General features: G+C 47.1%; 2 protein-coding genes across 2 annotated transcripts; one reads left to right on the top strand and one right to left on the bottom strand.

Moving 5' to 3' along the window:
- Nucleotides 1-16,130: 16,130 nt before the first annotated feature.
- Nucleotides 16,131-16,876, bottom strand: LOC109733753 (mavicyanin-like). Its single transcript, XM_020292971.4, has one exon. It carries the CDS (start codon nucleotides 16,807-16,809, stop codon nucleotides 16,294-16,296), a length of 516 nt encoding a protein of 171 aa, XP_020148560.1. The 5' UTR covers nucleotides 16,810-16,876; the 3' UTR covers nucleotides 16,131-16,293.
- A 2,051-nt stretch (nucleotides 16,877-18,927) lies between these two features.
- LOC109733754 (mavicyanin) lies at nucleotides 18,928-19,673 on the top strand. The gene has a single exon (XM_020292972.3). The coding sequence runs from the start codon at nucleotides 18,994-18,996 to the stop codon at nucleotides 19,504-19,506; it is 513 nt and encodes a 170-aa protein (XP_020148561.1). The 5' UTR covers nucleotides 18,928-18,993; the 3' UTR covers nucleotides 19,507-19,673.
- The last annotated feature ends 2,960 nt before the right edge of the window (nucleotides 19,674-22,633 follow it).

Genomic DNA, 22,633 nt, shown 5'->3' with positions numbered 1-22,633 from the left:
TGTTGTGCATTATTCGGTGTTAATTATGCTTAATGCTCGCTTATGAGATTATTTGTTTCTTGGTTGGTCACTTCTCAATCTTTTGCTAGCCTTCATTTTGCACTAAGTATGATCACTACTTGTGTATCCAAAATCCTTCAAACCAGTTTTGCCACATGAGTCCACTATATCTACCTATATGCAGTATTCTTTTGTCACTCTAAGCAAATTGGTATGTGCCATCTCTAATTTTCAAAATAAAATTCTATTTTGTGTGCTCGTATTGCTCACGAGGCGGTGAGGGGTGGCCGATATTTTACATGCTAGATGTGTTATTCTCACAATGAGTGTTTATTCACTTGTCATTACGCGAGAGTAAGGCAAAGGTATTAGGGATGCCCAGTCCCGAAATAGAAATGAATTTACTTTATGTTGTCAAATAATAAATTCCTTGGAAAGTGTTGGTATGGAGGGAAACCGTGGATTCGGCTAGCCCTGGAAAGTGAAAGTATGGTGGAAAAAGGAATAAACTTTAATTTCTGTTTGGGAACCGCCTATGATATATCTAGCATGAAAAGTGTGGGAAACTCTAAGTCGTTTTCGTTGGTGGGAAAAGTATGCCTCCCAAAATGTTTTTATCTCTAAGTTTTTCGCTTTGAGCTCTGGCACCTCTACAAATCCCTACTTCCCTCCGTGAAGGGCCTTTCTTTTACTTTATGCAATATTTATTTTTCATTTGAGTCTCCATCTTCTCTTATAAAGCACCAACTAGGAGGCACGATGATCGTACTTGAGCATTGGGTGTAGCTAATATGCGAGTGTGTTTCATGAATGGATCAATGATTGAGCATGATGGGCTAGGGATAACTTATTTTAGCGTTGATATTCTGAAAGACATGATTGCTTGTTGATATGCTTGAGTATTTAAGTCTCATGTCAAAACTAGACTATTGCTTTGAACCATATAAAAGTCCAAATGTCCATGCTATAAAGAAAATAATATGAGATGACATGTTAGGCAGCATTCCACATCAAAAATTCTGTTTTTATCATTTGCCTACTCGAGGACGAGCAGGAATTAAGCTTGGGGATGCTGATACGTCTCCAACGTATCTATAATTTTTGATTGTTCCATGCTGTTATATTATCATTCTTGGATGTTTTATAATCATTTTATAGTCATTTTATATCATTTTTTGGTACTAACCTATTGACATAGTGCCAAGTGCCAGTTGCTGTTTTTTGCATGTTTTTACACCGCAGGAAATCAATATCAAACGGAGTCCAAACACCGCGAAACTTTTTGTGGATTTTTTATGGACCAGAAGACATCCAATGGGCCAGAGCAGCAGCTGGGGGTGCCCCGAGGGGGGCACAACACACCAGGGCACGCCTAGGCCTGAGGGGCCAGGCGCGCCCAGGTGGGTTGAGCCAACATCGGTGGCCTCCCGCACCCACTCTTCGCCCAGGTGGGTTGAGCCAACTTTTACAAACTCTGTTTGCTCTTGTTGTTGTAAATATGTAAAGCCAGCATTCAAGTTTTCAGCAAAGATTATGATTAACCATATTCACAATAACACTTAGGTCTCATGTTTACTCATATCAATGGCATAATCAACTAGCGAGCAATAATAATAAATCTCGGATGACAACACTTTCTCAAAACAATCATAATATGATATAACAAGATGGTATCTCGCTAGCCCTTTCTGAGACCGCAAAACATAAATGAAGAGCACCTTTAAAGATCAAGGACTGACTAGACATTGTAATTCATGGTAAAAGAGATCCATTCACAGTCATACCCAATATAAATTAATAGTAATGAATGCAAATGACAGCAGTGCTCTCTACCTGGTGCTTTTTAATAAGAGGGTGATGACTCAATATAAAAGTAAATAGATAGTCCCTTCGCAGAGGGAAGCATGGATTTGTAGAGGTGCCAGAGCTCGATTTTGAAATAGAGATAAATAATATTTTGAGCGGCATACTTTCATTGTCAACATAACAACCGAGAGATGGCGATATCTTCCATGCTACACACATTATAGGCGGTTCCCAAACAGAATGGTAAAGTTTATACTCCCCCACCACCAACAAGCATCAATCCATGGCTTGCTCGAAACAACGAGTGCCTCCAACTAGCAACAACCCTGGGGGAGTTTTGTTTGCAATTATTTCGATTTGATTTGCTTAGAGCATGGGACTGGGCATCCCGATTACCAGCCATGTTCTCGTGAATGATGAGCAGAGTCCACTCATCTTGAGAATAACCCACCTAGCATGGAAGATATAGACAACCCTAGTTGATACATGAGCTATTCGAGCATACAAAATAGAATTTCATTTGAAGGTTTAGAGTTTGGCACATACAAATTTACTTGGAACGGCAGGTAAATACCGCATATAGGAAGGAATGGTGGACTCGTATGGAATAACTTTGGGGTTTAAGGGATTGGATGCACAAGCAGTATTCCCGCTTAGTACAAGTGAAGGCTAGAAAGAGACTGGGAAGCGACCAACTAGAGAGCAACAACAGTCATGAACATGCATTAAAATTAATTTACACCGAATGCAAGCATGAGTAGGATATAATCCACCATGAACATAAATATCGTAGAGGCTATGTTGATTTTGTTTCAACTACATGCGCGAACATGTGCCAAGTCAAGCCACTCGAATCATTCAAAGGAGGATACCAGCCTACTATACCACATCATAACCATTTTAATAGCATGTTGGCACGGAAGGTAAACCATTATAAACTCCTAGCTAATTAAGCATGGCATAAGCAACTATAATCTCTAATTGTCATTGCAAATATGTTTATCCATAATAGGCTGAATCAGGAACGATGAACTAATCATATTTACAAAAACAAGAGAGGTCGAGTTCATACCTGCTTCTCTTATCTCAATCAGTCCATCTTATATCGTCATTATTGTCTTTCACTTGCACCACCGAACGGTGTGTAAAATAATAATAGTGCACGTGCATTGGACTAAGCTGGAATCTGCAAGCATTCAATAAACCGGAGAAGACAAGGCAATATGGGCTCTTGGTTAAATCAACAATAATGCATATAAGAGCCACTTCACAATTTCATCATGGTCTTCTCCTATCAACCCCCAAAGAAAAGAAAAGAAATAAAACTATTTACATGGGAAAGCTCCCAACACGCAAAAAGAAGAATGAGAAATCTTTTTGGGTTTTCTTTTAATTATTACTACTACAGGCATCAAAAGTAAACTAGCTAAAAGCTACAACTAAATATTTTTTTGTTTTTCTTAAGGTTTTTCAAACACATAAGAAGAAAGCTCGGAAAAGGAAAAATAAACTAGCATGGATAGTACAATGAAAAAGTATGAGCACCGACAACTGGAATGAGTGTGTGAACATGAATGTAATGTCGGTGAGAAATACGTACTCCCCCAAGCTTAGGCTTTTGGCCTAAGTTGGTTTATTGCCACGGCTGGCCTGGCGGATATCCAAAATTGTAACTGGGGTCGTACTGAGATGGAGCCTCGGGTTGCCACTGGTTGGCAATCTCCTCCAGATTCCACTAATAAACAGACTGTCGTGAAGGATCAAATTGTGGTTTCGGCTCTGGCTCTGTAGCTGATGTGGGGTTCCGGTAGGCGTGAGAGGCCTCCAGCGGAACAAGGTACTTGCCTGCAGATAAGTCAAACAAGGAAGGAGCAGGCAAAGTAATAGTCTCAGGATGATTTTTATCAAATAACAGTCTATAGTTGAGCTCCCTTTTCTTGTTCTTAACAATGAAATCATGTGCAACCATACTCTTGTAGTTTAGAAAAACAGTAGGCAGCAACTTTTCTTCTTTCTCATAATGCCTGATAGGTATGTTAAAGTACGCAGCGAGGCACGAGGCGAAGATGCCTCCCTAGATGGAGCCCTTAGTACGGTGAAGATTTAACCGTTTTGCAACAATAGCACCCATACTAAATGTGTCATCACGGAACAAATCATGGCACAAAATAATAATATCAGGGGCACTAAGGTTGCCATAGTTTCCACGACCAATTAAGCATCTACTAGCAAATTTTGCAAAATAACGTAGAACAGGAAAGTGTATGCTAGTAATTCTTGCATCGGAAACCTTCCTCGTTTCCCCAACAGAAATTGTGTCAATAAACCCCTCCACATCGTTACGACGCGGTTCCTCTACGCTGCCCGAAAAGGGCAACTTGGAAACCTCACAAAATTCATAAAGGGGCATCTCCTTGTACTCATCATATAAATAAAAATCCACCGAAGGTGGTGACCTCCTAGAATGGAAATGCAAATTTTGCATGAAGATATTAGTGAGTAGAAGATACTGTTCGCGTTGGTCGCGGAGGAAGTCGGTGAGGCCTGCATTCTCAGCCAACTCCTAAAAATCATCATAAATCCCGGCTGCTCTCAAGAACTCATCACAAGGCCATTCACACGGCCGAACGTCCGCGGTGCGAGAGAGATTATATTTGGGCCTCTCTTCTTCTTCACTTTGCTTATCCTTCGAGCTTCGGCTCAAAGAGCCCCTAAATAATCTCTTCATCATTTTCTGAAAATTTCTGAAATTTTTAGTAACTTCAAAATAAAAGTGAACCAAACTCAACAAGATTGATAGCAACTACTCCCACAAGTGTCTAGAGACTATATCACGCATAAAAAATACTTGGGACCAAATAAATTTGACATGCAAGCTCAAGAATAGGGTCACCTAAGCAGCAAAAATTTGCAATGAATAAAGCACTAGAACAAAACTAATTGGACCATTGGAGGAGTCACATACCGAAGAACAATCCCCCAAAGCAGTTTTGTGAATGGGGCTTTGAGCAAGGAGATCGAAAATTGCAGCAAAATGAGCTAGAACTCGTGCTTGAGCTGGTTGGTGATTTTTTTGGGAGGAAGAAGGAGTGTGTGGGTGCAGGAATGAGTGGAGGGGAGCCACCATGGGCCCACAAGGCAGGGAGCGCGCCCAGGGGGGAAAGAGCGCCCTGGACCCTCGTGGCCAGGTGCTTGCTCCCCCTGATGTGTTCTCAGTGCCAGATATTCTCAAATATTCTAGAAAAACTCATATTTCATTTTCGGGGCATTTGGAGAACTTTTATTTTCGGGGTATTTTTCATTGCACGGATAACTCAGGAAACAGACAGAAAATACTATTTTTGCTTTATTTAATCTAAATAACAGAAAGTAAAAGGAGGGTACAGAGAGTTGTGCTTTCTAACTTCATCCATCTCATGCTCGTCAAAAGGAATCCACTAACAAGGTTGATCAAGTCTTGTTAACAAACTCATTCCGAATCGCATGAAACCGGAGAATTTTCGAATAGCACTAGGTTACCTCAACGGGGATATGCACGTCCCCAATAATAAGAATATCATATTTCTTTTTGATAGTAGGAAGAGGAAATTCAAAACCTCCAATAGTGATAGTTGGAATTTTTCCAATAGAATTGATACTGTGGACTTGAGGTTGTTTCCTCAGAAAGTGTACCGTATGCTCATTACCATTAACATGAAAAGTGACATTGCCTTTGTTGCAATCAATAACAACCCCTGCAGTATTCAAAAAGGGTCTACCAAGGATAATCGACATACTATCATCCTCGGGAATATCAAGAATAACAAAGTCCGTTAAAATAGTAACATTTGCAACCACAACAGGCACATCCTCACAAATACCGATAGGTATAGCAGTTGATTTATCGGCCATTTGCAAAGATATTTCAGTAGGTGTCAACTTATTCAAATCAAGTCTACGATATAAAGAGAGAGGCGTAACACTAACACCGGCTCCAAGATCACATGAAGCAGTTTTAACATAGTTTCTTTTAATGGAGCATGGTATAGTTGGTACTCCTGGATCTCCTAGTTTCTTTGGTATTCCACCCTTAAAGGTATAATTAGCAAGCATGGTGGAAATTTCAGCATCAGGTATCTTTCTCTTATTTGTAACAATTTCTTTCATATACTTAGCATAAGGATTCATTTTAAGCATATCAGTCAAACGCATATGCAAAAAGTTAGGTCTAATCATTTCAGCAAAGCGCTCAAAATCCTCATCATCCTTTTTCTTGGATGGTTTAGGAGGAAAAGGCATGGGTTTCTGAACCCATGGTTCTCTTTCTTTACCGTGCTTCCTAGCAACAAAGTCTCTCTTATCATAACGTTGATTCTTTGATTGTGGGTTATCAAGATCAACAGCAGGTTCAATTTCTACATCATTGTTATTGCTAGGTTGAGCATCAACATGAACATCATCATTAACATTATCACTAGGTTCATGTTCATTACCAGATTGTGTTTCAGCATCAGAAATAGAAATATCATTGGGATTGTCAGGTGTGTCAGCAACAGGTTCACTAGAATCATGCAAAGTCCTATCATTTTTCTTTTTCTTCCTCTTAGAAGGACCAGGTGTATCAACATTAGTTCTCTGAGAATCCTGCTCAATTCTCTTAGGGTGGCCCTCAAGATACAAAGGTTCCTGAGTCCTTTTACCCGTCCTAGTCGCAACTCTAACAGCATAATCATTGTTCTTACTATTTAATTCATTGAACAAATCATTCTGAGCTTTAAGTACTTGTTCTACTTGAGTGGTAACCATAGAAGCATGTTTACTAATGAGCTTAAGTTCACCTTTAACTCTAGACATATAATCATTCAAGTGTTCAATCATATAAGCATTGCGCTTTAGTTCTCTACCAAAATAAGCATTGAAGTCTTCTTGCTTAACCATAAAATTGTCAAACTCATCTAAGCATTGGCTAGCAAACTTAGTAGGCGGAATTTCAGCTTTATCATATCTATAGAGAGAATTTACCTTTACTACCTGTGTCGGTTTATCAAGACCATGTGTTTCTTGAACAGGCGGTAAATTAAGACCATGTATTTCTTTAACATGAGGTAAATTCTTAACATCTTCAGTTTTAATACCTTTTTCTTTCATAGATTTCTTTGCCTCTTGCATATCTTCAGGACTGAGAAATAGAGTACCCCTTTTCTTCGGAGTTGGCATAGGAGTTGGTTCGGGAAGTGTCCAATTGTTTTCATTAGTCAACATATTATTCAACATCAATTCAGCTCGATCGACTGTTCTTTCCCTGAAAACACAACCAGCACAACTATCCAGGTGGTCTCTGGAAGCATCGGTTAGTCCATTATAAAAGATATCAAGTATTTCATTTTTCTTGAGAGGATGATCAGGCAAAGCATTAAGTAATTGGAGCAGCCTCCCCCAAGCTTGTGGGAGACTCTCTTCTTCAATTTGCAAAAAATTATATATTTCCCTTAAAGCAGCTTGTTTCTTATGAGCGGGGAAATATTTAGCAGAGAAGTAATAAATCATATCCTAGGGACTACGCACACAACCAGGATCAAGAGAATTAAACCATGCCTTAGCATCACCCTTTAATGAGAACGGAAATAACTTAAGGATATAATAGCAGCGAGTTTTCTCATCATTAGTGAATAGGGTGGCTATATCATTTAGTTTAGTAAGATGTGCCACAACAGTTTCAGATTCATAGCCATAAAAAGGATCAGATTCAACCAAGGTAATTATGTCAGGGTCAACAGAGAAATCATAATCCTTATCAGTAACAAAGATAGGTGAAGTAGCAAAAGCAGGGTCATATTTCATTCTAGCATTAAGAGACTTTTCTTTAAGCTTAGCTAATAATTTCTTAAGATCAGATCTATCGTTGCAAGCAAGGAAATCTCTAGCAGTTTCTTCATCCATAACACAACCCTCAGGCACAACAGGAAATTCATATTTAGGGGGAGAATCTTCATCATCACTTTCATCAATATTATCAGTTTCAGTAATTTCATTCTCTCTAGCCCTAGCAAGTTGTTCATCAAGAAATTCACCTAGTGGCACAGTAGTATCAAGCATAGAAGTAGTTTCATCATAAGTATCATGCATAGCAGAAGTGGCATCATCAATAACATGCGACATATCAGAATTAATAGCACAAGCAGGTTTAGGTGTCGCAAGTTTACTCAAAACAGAAGGAGAATCAAGTGCAGAGCTAGATGACAGTTCCTTACCTCCCCTCGTAGTTGAGGGATAAATCTTGGTTTTATCGTCTTTCAAGTTCCTCATAGTGACCAGCAGATATAAATCCCAAGTGACTCAAAGAATAGAGCTATGCTCCCCGGCAACGGCGCCAGAAAATAGTCTTCATAACCCACAAGTATAGGGGATCGCAACAGTTTTCGAGGGTAGAGTATTCAACCCAAATTTATTGATTCGACACAAGGGGAGCCAAAGAATATTCTCAAGTATTAGTAGCTGAGTTGTCAATTCAACCACACCTGGAAACTTAATATCTGCAGCAAAGTGTTTAGTAGCAAAGTAATATGATAGTATTGGTAACGGTAGCAAAAGTAATATTTTTGGGTTTTGTAGTGATTGTAACAATAGCAATGGAAAAATAAATAAGCGAAGAACAATATGTGAAAAGCTCGTAGGCATTGGATCGGTGATGGATAATTATGTCGGATGTGGTTCATCATGTAACAGTTATAACATAGGGTGACACAGAACTAGCTCCAATTCATCAACGTAATGTCGGCATGTATTCCGAATATAGTCATACGTGCTTATGGAAAAGAACTTGCATGACATCTTTGTCCTACCCTCCCATGGCAGCGGGGTCCTATTGGAAACTAACGGATATTAAGGCCTCATTTTAATAGAGTACCGGAACAAAGCATTAACACTTAGTGAATACATGAACTCCTCAAACTACGGTCATCACCGAGAGTGGTCCCGATTATTGTCACTTCGGGGTTGCCGGATCATAACACATAGTAGGTGACTATTGACTTGCATGATAGGATCAAGAACTCACATATATTCATGAAAACATAATAGGTTCAGATCTGAAATCATGGCACTCGGGCCCTAGTGACAAGCATTAAGCATAGCAAAGTCATAGCAACATCAATCTCAGAACATAATGGATACTAGGGATCAAACCCTAACAAAACTAACTCGATTACATGGTAAATCTCATCCAACCCATCACCGTCCAGCAAGCCTACGATGGAATTACTCATGCACGGCGGTGAGCATCATGAAATTGGTGATGGAGGATGGTTGATGATGATGACAGCGACGGATTCCCCTCTCCGAAGCCCCGAACGGACTCCAGATCAGCCCTCCCGAGAGAGATTAGGGCTTGGCGGCGGCTCTATATCGTAAAACGTGATGAATCCTTCTCTCTGATTATATTCTCCCCGAACGTGAATATATAGGGTTGGAGTTGAGGTCGGTGGAGTTCCAGAGGGCCCACGAGGCAGGAGGCGCGCCCAGGGGGCAGGCGCGCCTCCCACCCTCGTGGATAGGCTGTTGGCCCCCTGGTCTTGATTCTTTCACCAGTATTTTTTATTATTTCCAAAAATAATCTCCGTGGAGTTTCAGGTCATTCCGGGAACTTTTGTTTCTGCACAAAGATAACACCATGGCAATTCTGCTGAAAACAGCGTCAGTCCGTGTTAGTTCCATTCAAATCATGCAAGTTAGAGTACAAAACAAGGGCAAAAGTGTGTGGAAAAGTAGATACGACGGACATGTATCAAGGATATCGAGCCCCAGACCGAAAATGGCCATGATAAAGGGATTGTCTGAAGATCTTGGGCAGGCAGGTGGATGTTCTTGGAATGGAACTGGCAGGCTTCACATTTGGTGACTAGCTCGACCGCATCTTGGAGGGCTATGGGCCAATAGAATCCTTGCCGGAACGCTTTCCCAACTAATGCCCTTGATCCAATGTGGGAGCCGCACATGCGTTTGTGAATCTCAGCGAGCAGTTCATTTCCTTCTTCCCGGCAGATGCACTTCAATTTCACACCGTTGGGCCTCCTTCTGTATAGTGTGTCATCGACAAACTGATACATACAGGCCCTCCTGGCTACTCTTTCAGCTTCATCTTGGTCGCCGGGAAGCTCTCCGGTTTGGAGGAAGTGGACTATGTGCCTTGCCCAAGTTGGAGCCCGAGGCTTGGCAACGAGGTCTAGCGGCACCTCCTCTACTGCGGGGGCACATTCCTCGTTCACGGGGACCATGGGCCCAGCTGGAGGGTGCGGTCCAGCAGGTGGCGAGGAGTTGTTTCCGGCAGGGTCTTTGTCGGGAGCGGACGGCTCTACTGGGAGAGGCTTACCGGAGTCCAACTTTCTCCTTTTGCGGGCCATTGTTGCTGGGGATATGGAGGGCTGAGTGAGATGGAGAACAAAAGTTCCTGGTTCCACAGGAAGCTTCTGCGCAGCACATTCTGACAGATGATCAGCTATGCTATTTTCCGCACGGGGTACGTGCTCTGTTTGCAATCCGTCAAAGCGTTCCTCCAATCTCCTCACTTCCTCGACATATGCCTCCATCAATGGACTTTAGTAATCCTTGTTGACTTGTCTCACCACGAGTTGTGAATCTCCTCGAATGATCAGCTTCTTAATTCTCAATTCTGCGGCAATCCTTAGCCCGGCAAGGAGCCCTTCATACTCTGTTGTATTGTTGGTTGCCTCTTCCTGGGCAAAATGCATTTGGACGACGTACTTCAAGTGCTCCCCGGAGGGGGCAACAAGAAGCACGCCAGCCCCTGCACCTTGTAGGGGAAATACACCATCGAAATACATAATCCATTCTTGGGGCGATTCCTTGTCGGGGACAATTGTCTCTAGTACTTCCTTATCAGGGGTTGGCGTCCATTCTGCAATAAACTCTGCCAATGCCCTACTCTATATAGTTGTCGTGCTCTCAAACTTCAAACCAAAACTCGATAACTCCAAAGCCCACTCCACTATCCTGTCGGTAACCTCAGGGTTTCGGAGTATCCTTTGCAACCGGGAGCGAGTGACAACCGTAATCTCATGGGCTTGGAAGTAGTGGTGCAGTTTACTTGAGGCCATGATGAGACCAAAGATCAACTTTTGCATGCCAGAGTACCTCAATCTAGCCCCCTGCAATAAGGAGCTGACAAAGTACACTGGGCGCTGCACCACTTTCTTCCTTGCCGCATCCTTGGGGTTGCTCTCGATGCCGTGCCCATTACTGTCCCGATCCTTTTCTGGCTCTGCCGGTCCTTGCTCACTCTCTGCTTCATCCAGTTCCCGCTGCGCCACCAAGGCTTCACTAACCGCTTGGTTGGTTGCCGCTAAGTATAGCAGCAACGGCTCTTGTGGTTTGGGAGCAACCAAGGTGGGCACAGAGGACAAGTAGGCCTTCAATTCATGCAAAGCTGCTTCTGCTTCCGGGGTCCACTTCATGGGTCCTGCCTTCTTCAAAATTTTGAAGAACGGCAGGGCGCGCTCGGCAGACTTGGAGATGAATCTGCTTAGCGCGGCAATGCACCCTGTCAGACGCCTTACATCCTTGACAGTCCTTGGTGCTTGGATCTGCTCGATAGCTTTAATCTTGTCAGGGTTGGCTTCGATCCCCCGATTGGACACGAAGAACCCAAGCAGCTTGCCCAAGGGAACGCCAAACACACACTTCTCCGGGTTGAGCTTCAAGTTGATCTTGCGCAGATTAGCAAATGTCTCCTCCAAATCTTGAATAAGGGTGGCTCTATCCTTGGTCTTGACCACAATATCATCCATATAAGCTTCAATGTTTCTGTGCAGCTGTGGCTCGAAACCAATCTGGATTGCCCTTGCAAAAGTGGACCCGGCACTCCTTAATCCAAATGGCATGCGGATAAAACAGTACGTACCACATGGAGTGATGAACGATGTCTTCTCTCCGTCTTCCTTGGACATGAATATTTGGTGATACCCAGAGTATGCATCCAGAAAGGAGAGAAAATCGGAGCCTGAAGTGGAATCCACAATCTGATCGATGCGCGGCAAGGGAAACGGGTCCTTCGGGCAAGCTTTGTTGAGATCTATGAAATCTATGCAAAGCCTCCACTTCCCGTTAGCCTTCCGAACTACCACCGGATTTGCCAACCATGTGCGATGCAGCACTCCCTTGACCAAACCAGCTGCTTCAAGTTTCTTGATCTCTTCCTCAATGAACTGCTGCCTCTCCAAGGCCCGCTTTCGGACTTTCTGCTTGACGGGTTGGGCGTGTGGGCAGACAGCAAGGTGGTGCTCGATTACCTCCCTGGGAACACCGGGGATATCATATGGTTGCTAGGCAAACACATCGATATTCGCCCGTAGGAAGGCAACGAGCGCGCTTTCCTATTTGTCATCAAGGGTGGCGCTGATAGTGAAAGTACCAACAACGCCAGCCAGCCCTATCGGGACCTTCTTTACTTGGGGTGCAGTGACCTTCGATCTCTTGCTGTTGGAGCTCTCCGACAAGTCATCAACAGGCGCAGCGCACTCCGGAGAGGTATGCTTCCCGGATTCCATGCCAGTGTCCTTGCTACCCGTCTTCTTCCCTCTGTCCTCCTTCGCGGGAACTGCTGCTGCCGCTGCCTCTGCCGCGACTGCGTCTCGATACATCTTGTCCACGCAAATGATTGTGTCCTTCTCATCTGATGGGATGGTAATGATCCCCATTGGCCCAAGCATCTTCAAGGTGTTGTAGGCATAGTGGGATGCCGCCATGAATTTGGCCAGGGCTGGGCGTCCAAGGATCCCATTGTACGACAGGGGGAGGTCAACCACATCAAACACAATCTTCTCAGTCCGGTAGTTCAGCTCTCCCCCAAACGTCACCGACAGCGTGATCTTTCCCTTAGGATGACTCCTGCCAGGATTAACTCCTTGAAACGTGCCGGTGGTCTTCAACTCATCCTCTGCTATTTGAAGCTTGTTGATGACTGCTGGGGAAATCAGATTCAACCCGGCCCCGCCGTCCACCAACATCTTTGTGACCTTGAGGTTGCGATTGTTGGAGAGACCAACAATGGCAAACACCCCACCGTAGTGGTACGGTTAGGATGATTCTCTTCGTCAAAGATGATGGGCGTGCATGACCATTTGAGCGGTTTTCGGGCCTCTGGCGCTAGTTCTACGTCATTGACTTCTCGCGCCCACCGTTTGAGCTGGCGGTGAGAGGTGTGCAAAGATGCACCCCCGTCAATGCACAGGGCGTCAGTGGCCTTCTGAAACTCCTGCTCACTGGTTTCCTCTTCATACCCTTCATCGCTCTCATCATCACAGGTTTTCTTCTCTCGACCTCTGGCGGGTTTTCCTTGGTTCGGGAAGGGTTTCCCGGGGCGATTACTTCACCGCCTCGGCCCTTACCGCCAGCGACATTCTGACCCTTTTCGTTGCCACGCTTCTCATATTCTGCTCTCTGTCTCTTAACAAGCTGCTCAACCTGATAACACTCTTGAAGGTCGTGGCCTTTGGTCTGATGGATCTTGCAATACGGCCCATCACCTTTCCCGGCCTTCTCGACAACTGCGGCCTACCGGCAGTCAGCGCACACGGCAGCTTCCTTGCCGGGGAGGCCTTGGCCTTCTTGCCGGTACTAAGTGTACCTGATCCTTCAACCGTCATCACTGTCTTATCCTTCCGCTTCTTACTGCGCTTCTTGCTCTTCTTCTGACTGGCTGATTCATCATCATCCTCTGAATCAATGTTGGTGCAATCTTCCTCTCCAGGCAATTTCCTTCCCTCCTCCATCTGAGCACACTTATCCACCAAGGTATAGAGCTCCTTCACAGTCTTGGGCAACCACACGTTCATCTTGGAACGGATCCGGCGGTGGCGCACATTGGACTGGAAGGCAGCTATCACAGCTGCCGGATGGATATTTGGGATATTCCTATGGACTTTACTAAATCTCCGTAAATACTTACGGAGGGTCTCTCCTTCCTTCTGTTGGAGAAGCTGCAAATCGCTGGGTCATCTTGGCTCTTGATGGCCGCCAGTGAAGGTGCCAATGAATTCATGGCACAGATCAGCCCATGACGAGATGGAGTTCTCCGGCAGGTGCATCAGCCAAGACCTCACATTGGACTTGAGAGCCAAAGGGAAGTAGTTGGCAAAAACCTACTCATCTCTTCACCCGGCAGCCTGAACAGCGATGGTGTAGATGCTCAAAAACTCTGCCGGGTTCAGCCTCCCATCGTACTTCTCGGGTATCTCTAGCTTGAACGTCCGAACGGACGGCCAACGGACTTGCCGTAGCTCACGAGTAAAGGCAGGGCACCCAACCTCGAAAGGTAGGCACCTGCCAATACCGAGTGCAGGCTCGTCGATGTCGGGGCCATCACACCCATTGGTTCAGCAGTGGTCGTTACGGCGTCGCTCGACGACGACGCGCGCGTCTCTCACCCGCCTATCCTCCGGGGCTCGCCGTCGGCCTGGACGTGCTCGAGGGTTAGAAGAGGCCATCGAGACGTCGTCAGGTGCTTGATTCTGCTGTGTCCACGCTGGCTGCCGTGGCAGGGACTGCACCCTGGGGGTGGCCCCTTCCGTACGGCCAGCAGCACGAGCCGTTGTCGTCGTTTGAGGAGGCCGTGGCAGGACAGCTCGCAGTGAGCCCCCAGCCTGGGCGAAACCGAGCAGACTTTGGAGGGTGGCACGCCATTCGTCCATCTGCTCCACCACTGGCGGAAACCTCACCAGCAGCTGAGCCCATGCCATGGCCTCCGTGGCTGTACATGGTATGGGTGATGATGAAGTAGATCGCACCGTCGCCTGGCTCCTGATCGTGCCAGTGGCGGCAGCATCGCGCCCCCGCTGTTGCGGGGCGGACACCTGGATAGTAGGGTGGTGCAGAGAGGGCGCTAGGGGGCCAGCGGCTCCGTCGCGCGCAGCGACTTGGTCGACCTGTCCCGGGGGAGGCGCACGTGCTATGGTCGCTCCTATGATGGGGGCGGCCGGAGGGCGGCGATTCGCCCCAGACCGAGCGCCGTTGCTGCGACTGTGCCCGTCGGCGGGAGGAAGGGGTGCGGATGGAGTAGCCCCTAGCGTGGCCGTCGGTGCGTTGCTGATGTTGTTCTCCTCCGATGTTCCCTGCTCCTGTGTCGGCTACGGGGGAAGCGGTGACGGTGCCGCCTGCGCCGACCACATTCCCCGCAACATCCACGCCCTCGCGTGCCTCCGCAGCATTAGAGACCGCGGTCGGCGGAGCCTTCGAGGTGGATGGATGGGCCGAAGCACCGGATTTCTTCTTGGGCACCATGGTCGATGGCGCCGTCAAAGATGAAGACGGTGATGAAGATGACGCGCTGCGTACTCCTTCAGGTTCGCGCAAGCGATCCCCCTACTTGGCGCACCAAAGATGTCGTGGGGAACCACGGCCACCTATGGGACCAATGGCCCCTTGCTGGTTCGGCAGGGGGGTCGTTGCACAAAAAGCAGAAGAACGTGGGACAGCGCGGCAGCGATCACACATGCAATTTTACCCATGTTTGGGCCGCCGTGAGGCGTAAAACCCTACTCCTGCTTTGGTGGATTGATGGTGGAAAAATGGCGGTGGAGCATAGTACACTTGCCCGGCAAGGGCGGCAGTGGCTACGCGCGTATTGGTGTGTGTTCTCCTACCTTCCAACAACCCTTTCTACGGTTTCCATGGACCTCCTTTTATAGATTAAGGGGTCACCACAATGGCAAATCAGTCATTATGCACTGATAAGATAGCAAACAGTGCCATCATACCGAACTCTGCAGGCTGACAGAGCGCATTAAATGCGCCGCTCAACGTCACATCGTTGGTTGCCCGGCAAGCCCTGCCGGGCCGTCTCGCCAGCTCCACACCTGCTCGCTTGACACGTTGCAGGACGGGTGTCATCTGTAGGCATTTCCTGTAGAAAGAGGCTGTCATGTGGCGATCGGCTGCCACTTAATTATCTTGCGGGTTGACACCGCACTGATTGACGACGTGGGTCGTGGCGGAGTGGTTGTGTGAGGTGGTTTGGCCTCCGAGAGTCCCGGCGGGCCCTGCCGGGACGTCTTGGACGTCCTCTTCTAGGGGCGACCCCGCCCTTGTCGAGCTCGTCTGCCCGGCAAGGGAGGCTTTTCTCTGGCTTGACCACAATCCTCTTGATCTGCATGTTGGTCCTCCTAAGATCTTGGTTCCTTGCACTCTGATTCGGGTTGATGCATCAATCCTGCTCCCGTGTCTGTGCACAGTATGGGCAATAGACCCAGGGTTTGTTGCACCGACAGGGGGTGACATCATTCCGGAGCTGAGGGTGGCTTCTTATGGTTGGTGAACATGTTTCGGGTCAAATATTGTATAATACTAAAAGAATCTTTATTACTCATCCTCCAAAATGAATATGCAAAACGTGAAGCCTGAATACATACAATGTACGATATAATTACTTGACTATACAATGTACACCACAGATGCTTGATAATAATAGTGACTTCTATGTCTTTTTTAGAGACACACTCAAGCCATGAGACCGGCAACGGCAAGCAAGATGGTGAGGCCAAACCCTGTGGCCTCCATAGAGGTGGCGGCTGCGACAGGCGCCGGTGGGGGAGCACTGCTTGCACTGGGGCCGCTGGACGGGGCCGGCGAGGAAGAGGATGATCTTGGCACGACGTCGATCTTGACTTTCATTCCCCCGGCACAGTGGCCCGGGTAGCCGCAGAGGAAGTAGCGGGTGCCGGTGGCAGTGAGGGAGACGACATCATTCCCAGAGTTGAGGGTGGCGATGGGGCTGGTGGCGCTGCAGGAGTCGTAGTCGGCCTTGCTGACCTCGAGGACGTCGTGTGCCTGAGGAGAGTATTTGAAGACGATCTGGTCGTTGGGGTGGAAGTTCCTGGAGGACGCCCAGGTGCCGTAGTTGGTGCTGAGGTCCCATGCACCACCTGGCTCGCCGACGTTGTAGATTGCCGCCGATGTGGTGCTCAGGATGGCCATCGCGGCCACGGCGAGGAGAATGGTTCTCGTGGCAGCCATTGCGGTCGAAACTGAAAGGAGAGCTAGCAGGGGAGATTGTAAGGCAGGTGCAGTGTTGATCTTTCGAGCGGAGATTGGGTTTTCTTCTCTAGGTGTCTGTGTCGGGTCCTATATAAGCAATACTAGCTATGCCCAGGTGGGTTGAAGAAACGTGTCCCGGTAGTTGGAAAGCTGGAAGCGTAGAATAGACTACGTATATCTGAATTTTGGACTTTGAATGTTTACGTGGGAACACAAGCAAGCTAGGCAGCATGCAGCTACTACTTGGTCATCATAGTCAAGCACGTAGTAGATATATAATAGATAATCGATCAACGGAGGATCTGAAGACCGGGCTATGCTGTTGGCCTACCGACTGCTTCACGCGTTGCTTCAGTTTTCTTCAGTATCGACGCGGTCTACGCGACATAGACTATCACAATCCACGTCCCTGCTCACGTACATCAACATTTCTACTCGAAAAACTTTTAACTTCCTTTATTAAATATTTCATCTTTACTATGTGAATTTCACGTTACAAATAATTATGTTACAGCCTTAGTGATTTCTTTTACACCTTTCAAGTTTCAACAACAAAAAAAGTCACAACCTCCAACTTAAAAGGCAAAAGATGAACAAAATTTCCAATATTCCAATCAAGAAGTAAAGCAGTTGAGCCGTACAATTGACCCACACAGTGCATCATCCTGGATTGCAAAATAACATCATCAAGTGAAATAATATTGTGTGATGTATTATTAAACTGAATTAAAGTTTATAAATATCCGCTATGTCTTGCCGGGAATATCTCTCCTCACACGCAAACTTGTAATTAAAATTTCATCACTTTGTTGTGTTTTGAGTAATTCATTCATATGGGGATCCTCTCCATCGGTGATTGTTCACGGAAAACCTAGATATATCATGGTGATGAGGAGTACTTTTCATACTAGTGTTGGATATATTTCTTCGGTCTAATTTCCAGCTTTCATACCACATACAATTATCACAATCAAGAATTAAAGCGTTCATACCACATACAATTATCACATTTAAAACTGGTAAAATGGAGCTTTCAGCCTGCAACCAAGTAAACTTCATCTAAAATGAAAGGCCATATTTATCTTGGCAGCAATCGGTAGAAATTTGTTTTGGATCCCAGGCTCTATATCCTCTATGTAACCTCCTGAAAAATTCTAAAATAAGTTTTGAAGTGGCAAAAAAATCCGAAAACAATTTCACACTCATGCATAGATGTGTTTGACGCATGTGTAAAATTACATATGAGATACTTTAACATTTCATTTAAAAAGGAAACACATGCATTTGAAAATACTTATTTTACTAGAATCAGTCCACAATATGAAAATCTTCCGTTAAAGGTCTCTATGTAGCAAAACCTACATATATTTCTTATGAAACATGAGCAACTATTATTGACCACAGATATTATTATAGTTGACGACGATCACTGTGCTTTTCTTGGACAGACTGTACACTGGTGTGTGGTCCTTTGTGTCCGTGATCCAAATCTAGGCAGGCAACAGGCCTCCGGCGGCACGTTTGTACCGTGCACCTATGCAGAGTGTTCGGCTGCACAGGGCCTCCAAATCAATAGGGCCCCTAATTTTCTATGTAATAGAGTAGTGATAATGACTAATTTAGATCTTATTAATTTAGGTATATAGGTTAATATTATAGTGACCAAATGTAACATCTGTACTTGATATTAAATCAGTACATATAATTAAATCATTCCAAATAAAATATTCTTTATAAAAGTAATGCTTTGGACACTTGGATCTAGATATGTGGATCGTGATAGTCTACGTCATGTCTTCTAGACGGAGTCGATATTGAAGAAAAAGGAAAGGAACGCGTGAAAAGGTCAGCAGGCCAACAGCACAGTCAAGTCTTCCCATCCCCAGTCTATGATGACCAAGCACGTACCAGCTGCATGCGTAGCTTGCTTGTGTTCCCATCTTCACAACATTCAAAGTCCAAAATCAAGCAGGTACACGCACTCGACGCTTGCACCAACCTCACACGTTTCTCCAACTCACCCGGGCATAGCCTATTAGCCTGTACAGTATAAATAGGACCCGACACAGCCGCCTAGGAAGCAAACACATTCTCCGCTCAAGGATCAATACAGCACCTGCCTGATAATCTCCTCTGCAAGCTCTCCTTCCGGTTCCAACTGCAATGGCTGCGAGGAGAACCATTCTTCTCGCCATGGCTTCCATGGCCATCCTAAGCACGGCGTCTGCAGCAATCTACAACGTGGGCGAGCCGGGTGGCGCATGGGACCTCAGCACCAACTACGGCACTTGGGCGTCCTCTAGGAACTTCCAAACAGGCGACCAGATCGTCTTCAAGTACTCCCCTCAGGCACACGACGTCCTCGAGGTCAGCAAGGCCGACTATGACTCATGCAGCACCGCCAGCCCTGTCACCACCTTCAACTCCGGGAATGATGTTGTTACCCTCACCACCACCGGCACCAGCTACTACATATGCGGTTTCCCTGGTCATTGCGCGGGCGGCATGAAGGTTAAGATCGATGTCATGCCAGGCTCCTCCTCATCACCCGCCCCAGCCAGCGGCCCAAGTGCAAGCAACGCTCCCCCGCCGACCCCTGTGTCCGCTGCCACCAATGTGGAGGCCACAGGGTTTGGCCTCGCCGTTTTGCTTGCCGTTGCCGGCCTCATGGCTTGAGTGCATCTCTGCAGTCGCAGGCACATGTGTACTTTGCGTATGTAAAGTAATTATTACTAGCAACTATCTGTGTGTATAGTCAAGTAGTTATGTGTATGTTGGACATATTCAGGTTGTGTGTTTTGCTGATTCATTTCGGAGATTAATAAAAAAATCTTTTGGTCTTATACACCATTTGTCTTGACACACGTTCTTGCTAAACCGTGAGAACCAACACTTTCATAACTTAAACTTGTATTACAGAAATAAATACTTAGATTAAACATGTAATTTGTATTGCCCCTGATTGTAAATGAACTGTCCCCAAGAACCAGCTGCCACAAATGGTGGAGAACAATTAGGATGCCCCCAATCCCAAACATACTGGATCAAATTCGGCTGGGCAAAAATCCCGTCCTTTGCTGGTGGAGTGCCATACATGTTCCTGTTTCTGGTGTTGCAAGCACTACCAGAATAACTGGCGATGCCGATGACCGAACCTATGCCGACGGTCCCCATCGGCATAGATTGTCCTATCCCGACGGCCCAGCCCAAGCCATCGGCATAGAAAAGCCGTCGGCGTATATCCATCTATGCCGAAGGCCCCCGTCGGCATAGTTCGGCCATCGGCGTCACTAGAAATATGCCTACGGCGGCCGTCGGCATAGATAAGCCCGTCGGCATAGAACGTGGGCCCGGCTACCCGGGCGGAAACGGTCTTTTCACTGGCTAACGGCGGCCGTCGGCATAGCCCCCACGTCATCGATCCGCGTCGCCCGACACGTCATCGATCCGCGTCGCTCGCCGGTCCGTGGGGTGGCAAATCTATGCCGACGGCTTGGCCGTCGGCATAGGCCTGGCCCATGGATGTTGCCACGTCATCGATCCCCGCCCTTTGCCACGCCATCGATCCGTGGTCGTGTGCGCAGGTATGCCGACGGTCTTGCCGTCGGCATACCTCTATTTTTTTATTTATATTATTTACTTTTTCCTGTTTTTTTCACAACATAAATGTGCCTTCTGTAACAAAAAAAACATACCCCGATGGTATATCGATTGCCCCCCTCACGGACGTTCCTGCCGCCGTGCCCCACAGCGACGCCGGTGAGGGGGGCACACCCCGGAGCTGCGTGCCGGGTGCCTGCGCCAGCCACCACGCTTCCACAACCGTAGGAGGGCCCAAAGCAACACCTAGCGGCATTGCTACCCCCCCCCCCCCCCCAGGTACACCGTCCCGTCTAACCGGGCCCTCATACATGCGGGGCGGTGTGGTGCCATGTCTGAAGAGGCGGGACGGGGCCCTGGGGGATGACAATGCCACCGGAGCGTCGCACCGGGCCCTCATACATGTGGGGTGGTGTGGTGGCATGTCCGGAGAGGCGGCACGCGTCTCCGGGCTGTGGCCCCCCTCACGGACGGCATTGCTACCCCCCCCCCCCCCGCCCATAGGTACCCCGTCCTGTCTATCCCTGACACAGACGACCGCCGGGTCTAGCCCTTTGACTTTCGCCGGACGTGGCATGTCCATCTATGCCGACGGCTAAGCTCCAGTGGCATTGCTACCCCCACGGGCCCCGTACCGCCTGGTCCCGGTGTCACAGGCGTCGCACCGGGTACCGGGTCCCATACAGACGGTAAACTAAGAATCTAAAAATGTAATAATTGAATTGATTAAAAACTCCGGTATTCATCATTGAAAATGTACTATCACTGTGAACCTTTTAGTGCTCGGGCACCGGGCCGGCTGCCCGGGCACTGAAAAGTTCACAGTAATTGTCCATTTTCTTCATATAAGTCTAATGAATACCGGAGCTTATAACGTATGGACTAGTGAACTATTTAAACAGATCAAATTGCTTTTCCCTCGGCGAGGTGGGACTATTTTTTTTTTTAAAAAGTAGTTGCCATCTATGCCTACGGCATAGGCCTCCTATCTATGCCGACGGCCTGGCCGTCGGCATAGAGCCACCCTTATCCACTCGATGGCCCTCTCGCTGTCAGGTGGGACCACTCCTATGCCGACGGCCTGGCCGTCGGCATAGGGCCACCTTATCCTCGACACCCCGGCCCTCCTCCTCCACTCGTTTCTCTCCTCGCACCCCGATCCAACTCCCTCTCCTCGACACCCAACCGCCGCCGCCACCCTCTCCGCGCCGTCGACGCCCCCCTAGCCGCTCGCCCCGCCACCGGCCGCCGCCATCTCCACCCATCCGCGCCGCGCCGCCGTCATCTCCTACCTACCCGTCCCGTCTCCACCCACCCACCCACCACCGCCGTTGTCTCCACCCACCCGCGCTGCGCTGCCATCGTCCCACCCCCCCCCCCCGCCGGAGTCCCCGGCCTGATCTCCGGTCGCTGCTCCACCCGCTCCGTCGAAGCCCTCCCTAAGGGCGCCCCTGCCCCGACGCCCCCTTCTCCTGGCCCGGCCCCGACCGACCTCCTCCGCCACCGCGCCGACAACCGTCCGCCCGGCGCCGACCACCGTCTGCCAGGCCCCGCCCTTGCCTCGTCCCGGCCCCCTCCGACGTCGCCACCTCCCCCGCCCCTACTGTCCTCCAGCCGCTCCGGTGCTGCTTCCCCTCGGTGAGCTCCCCCGCCCCCCGGTCACTCGCCGGAGTTGTAGCTGATGCCGCTGTTGTGTTAGCTAGATAGACAAAATTAGTGTAGTGCAATTATTTTGTATGTTTAGTGCAATTTTAGTAGATAGATAGAGAAATGTTAAAATTTGGATAGTTGAATGAAACTGATAGATAAGTAGATAAATTTCTAGGTACATCAATGTATGGATAGGTAGGTACATTTTAGTTTTGACCAAAAAAATTAATCAATGCGGTAAAAAATTAATTTGAAGTATCATGATCATCTAAGTTTTTTACTTTATGTTTTGAATAATGTAGAATATATGCATTCTGTCCTACAATTTGAGATGTTGTTGAAATGCTACATGAGATGCGAAGTTCCAAAATTTTTACTCGGTGGAATTTAAAGGGTTTGTGGCGTCACATCTCTCGATATGATATGTAGATAGATGTTTTGTGAAGTAGATAGATAGACAGATGTCAAAATTCGAATCATGGTTAGTGGTTAGTTCATCATGATGATATTGCAAAAAAAAAAATTGAAGACAAAATTTTGATTGACTGAGATG

Source organism: Aegilops tauschii, chromosome 2 (assembly GCF_002575655.3).
Source record: "Aegilops tauschii subsp. strangulata cultivar AL8/78 chromosome 2, Aet v6.0, whole genome shotgun sequence".
Taxonomy (NCBI): Eukaryota; Viridiplantae; Streptophyta; class Magnoliopsida; order Poales; family Poaceae; genus Aegilops; species Aegilops tauschii.
Note: the sequence above shows the minus strand (reverse complement) of the source record. Positions and strands in the feature narration are given on the sequence as shown.

Bases quoted from the DNA above. Each gene is read 5' to 3' on its own strand.
- LOC109733753 (XM_020292971.4), bottom strand. From the start codon at position 16,809: ATGGCTGCCACGAGAACCATTCTCCTCGCCGTGGCCGCGATGGCCATC.
- LOC109733754 (XM_020292972.3), top strand. From the start codon at position 18,994: ATGGCTGCGAGGAGAACCATTCTTCTCGCCATGGCTTCCATGGCCATC.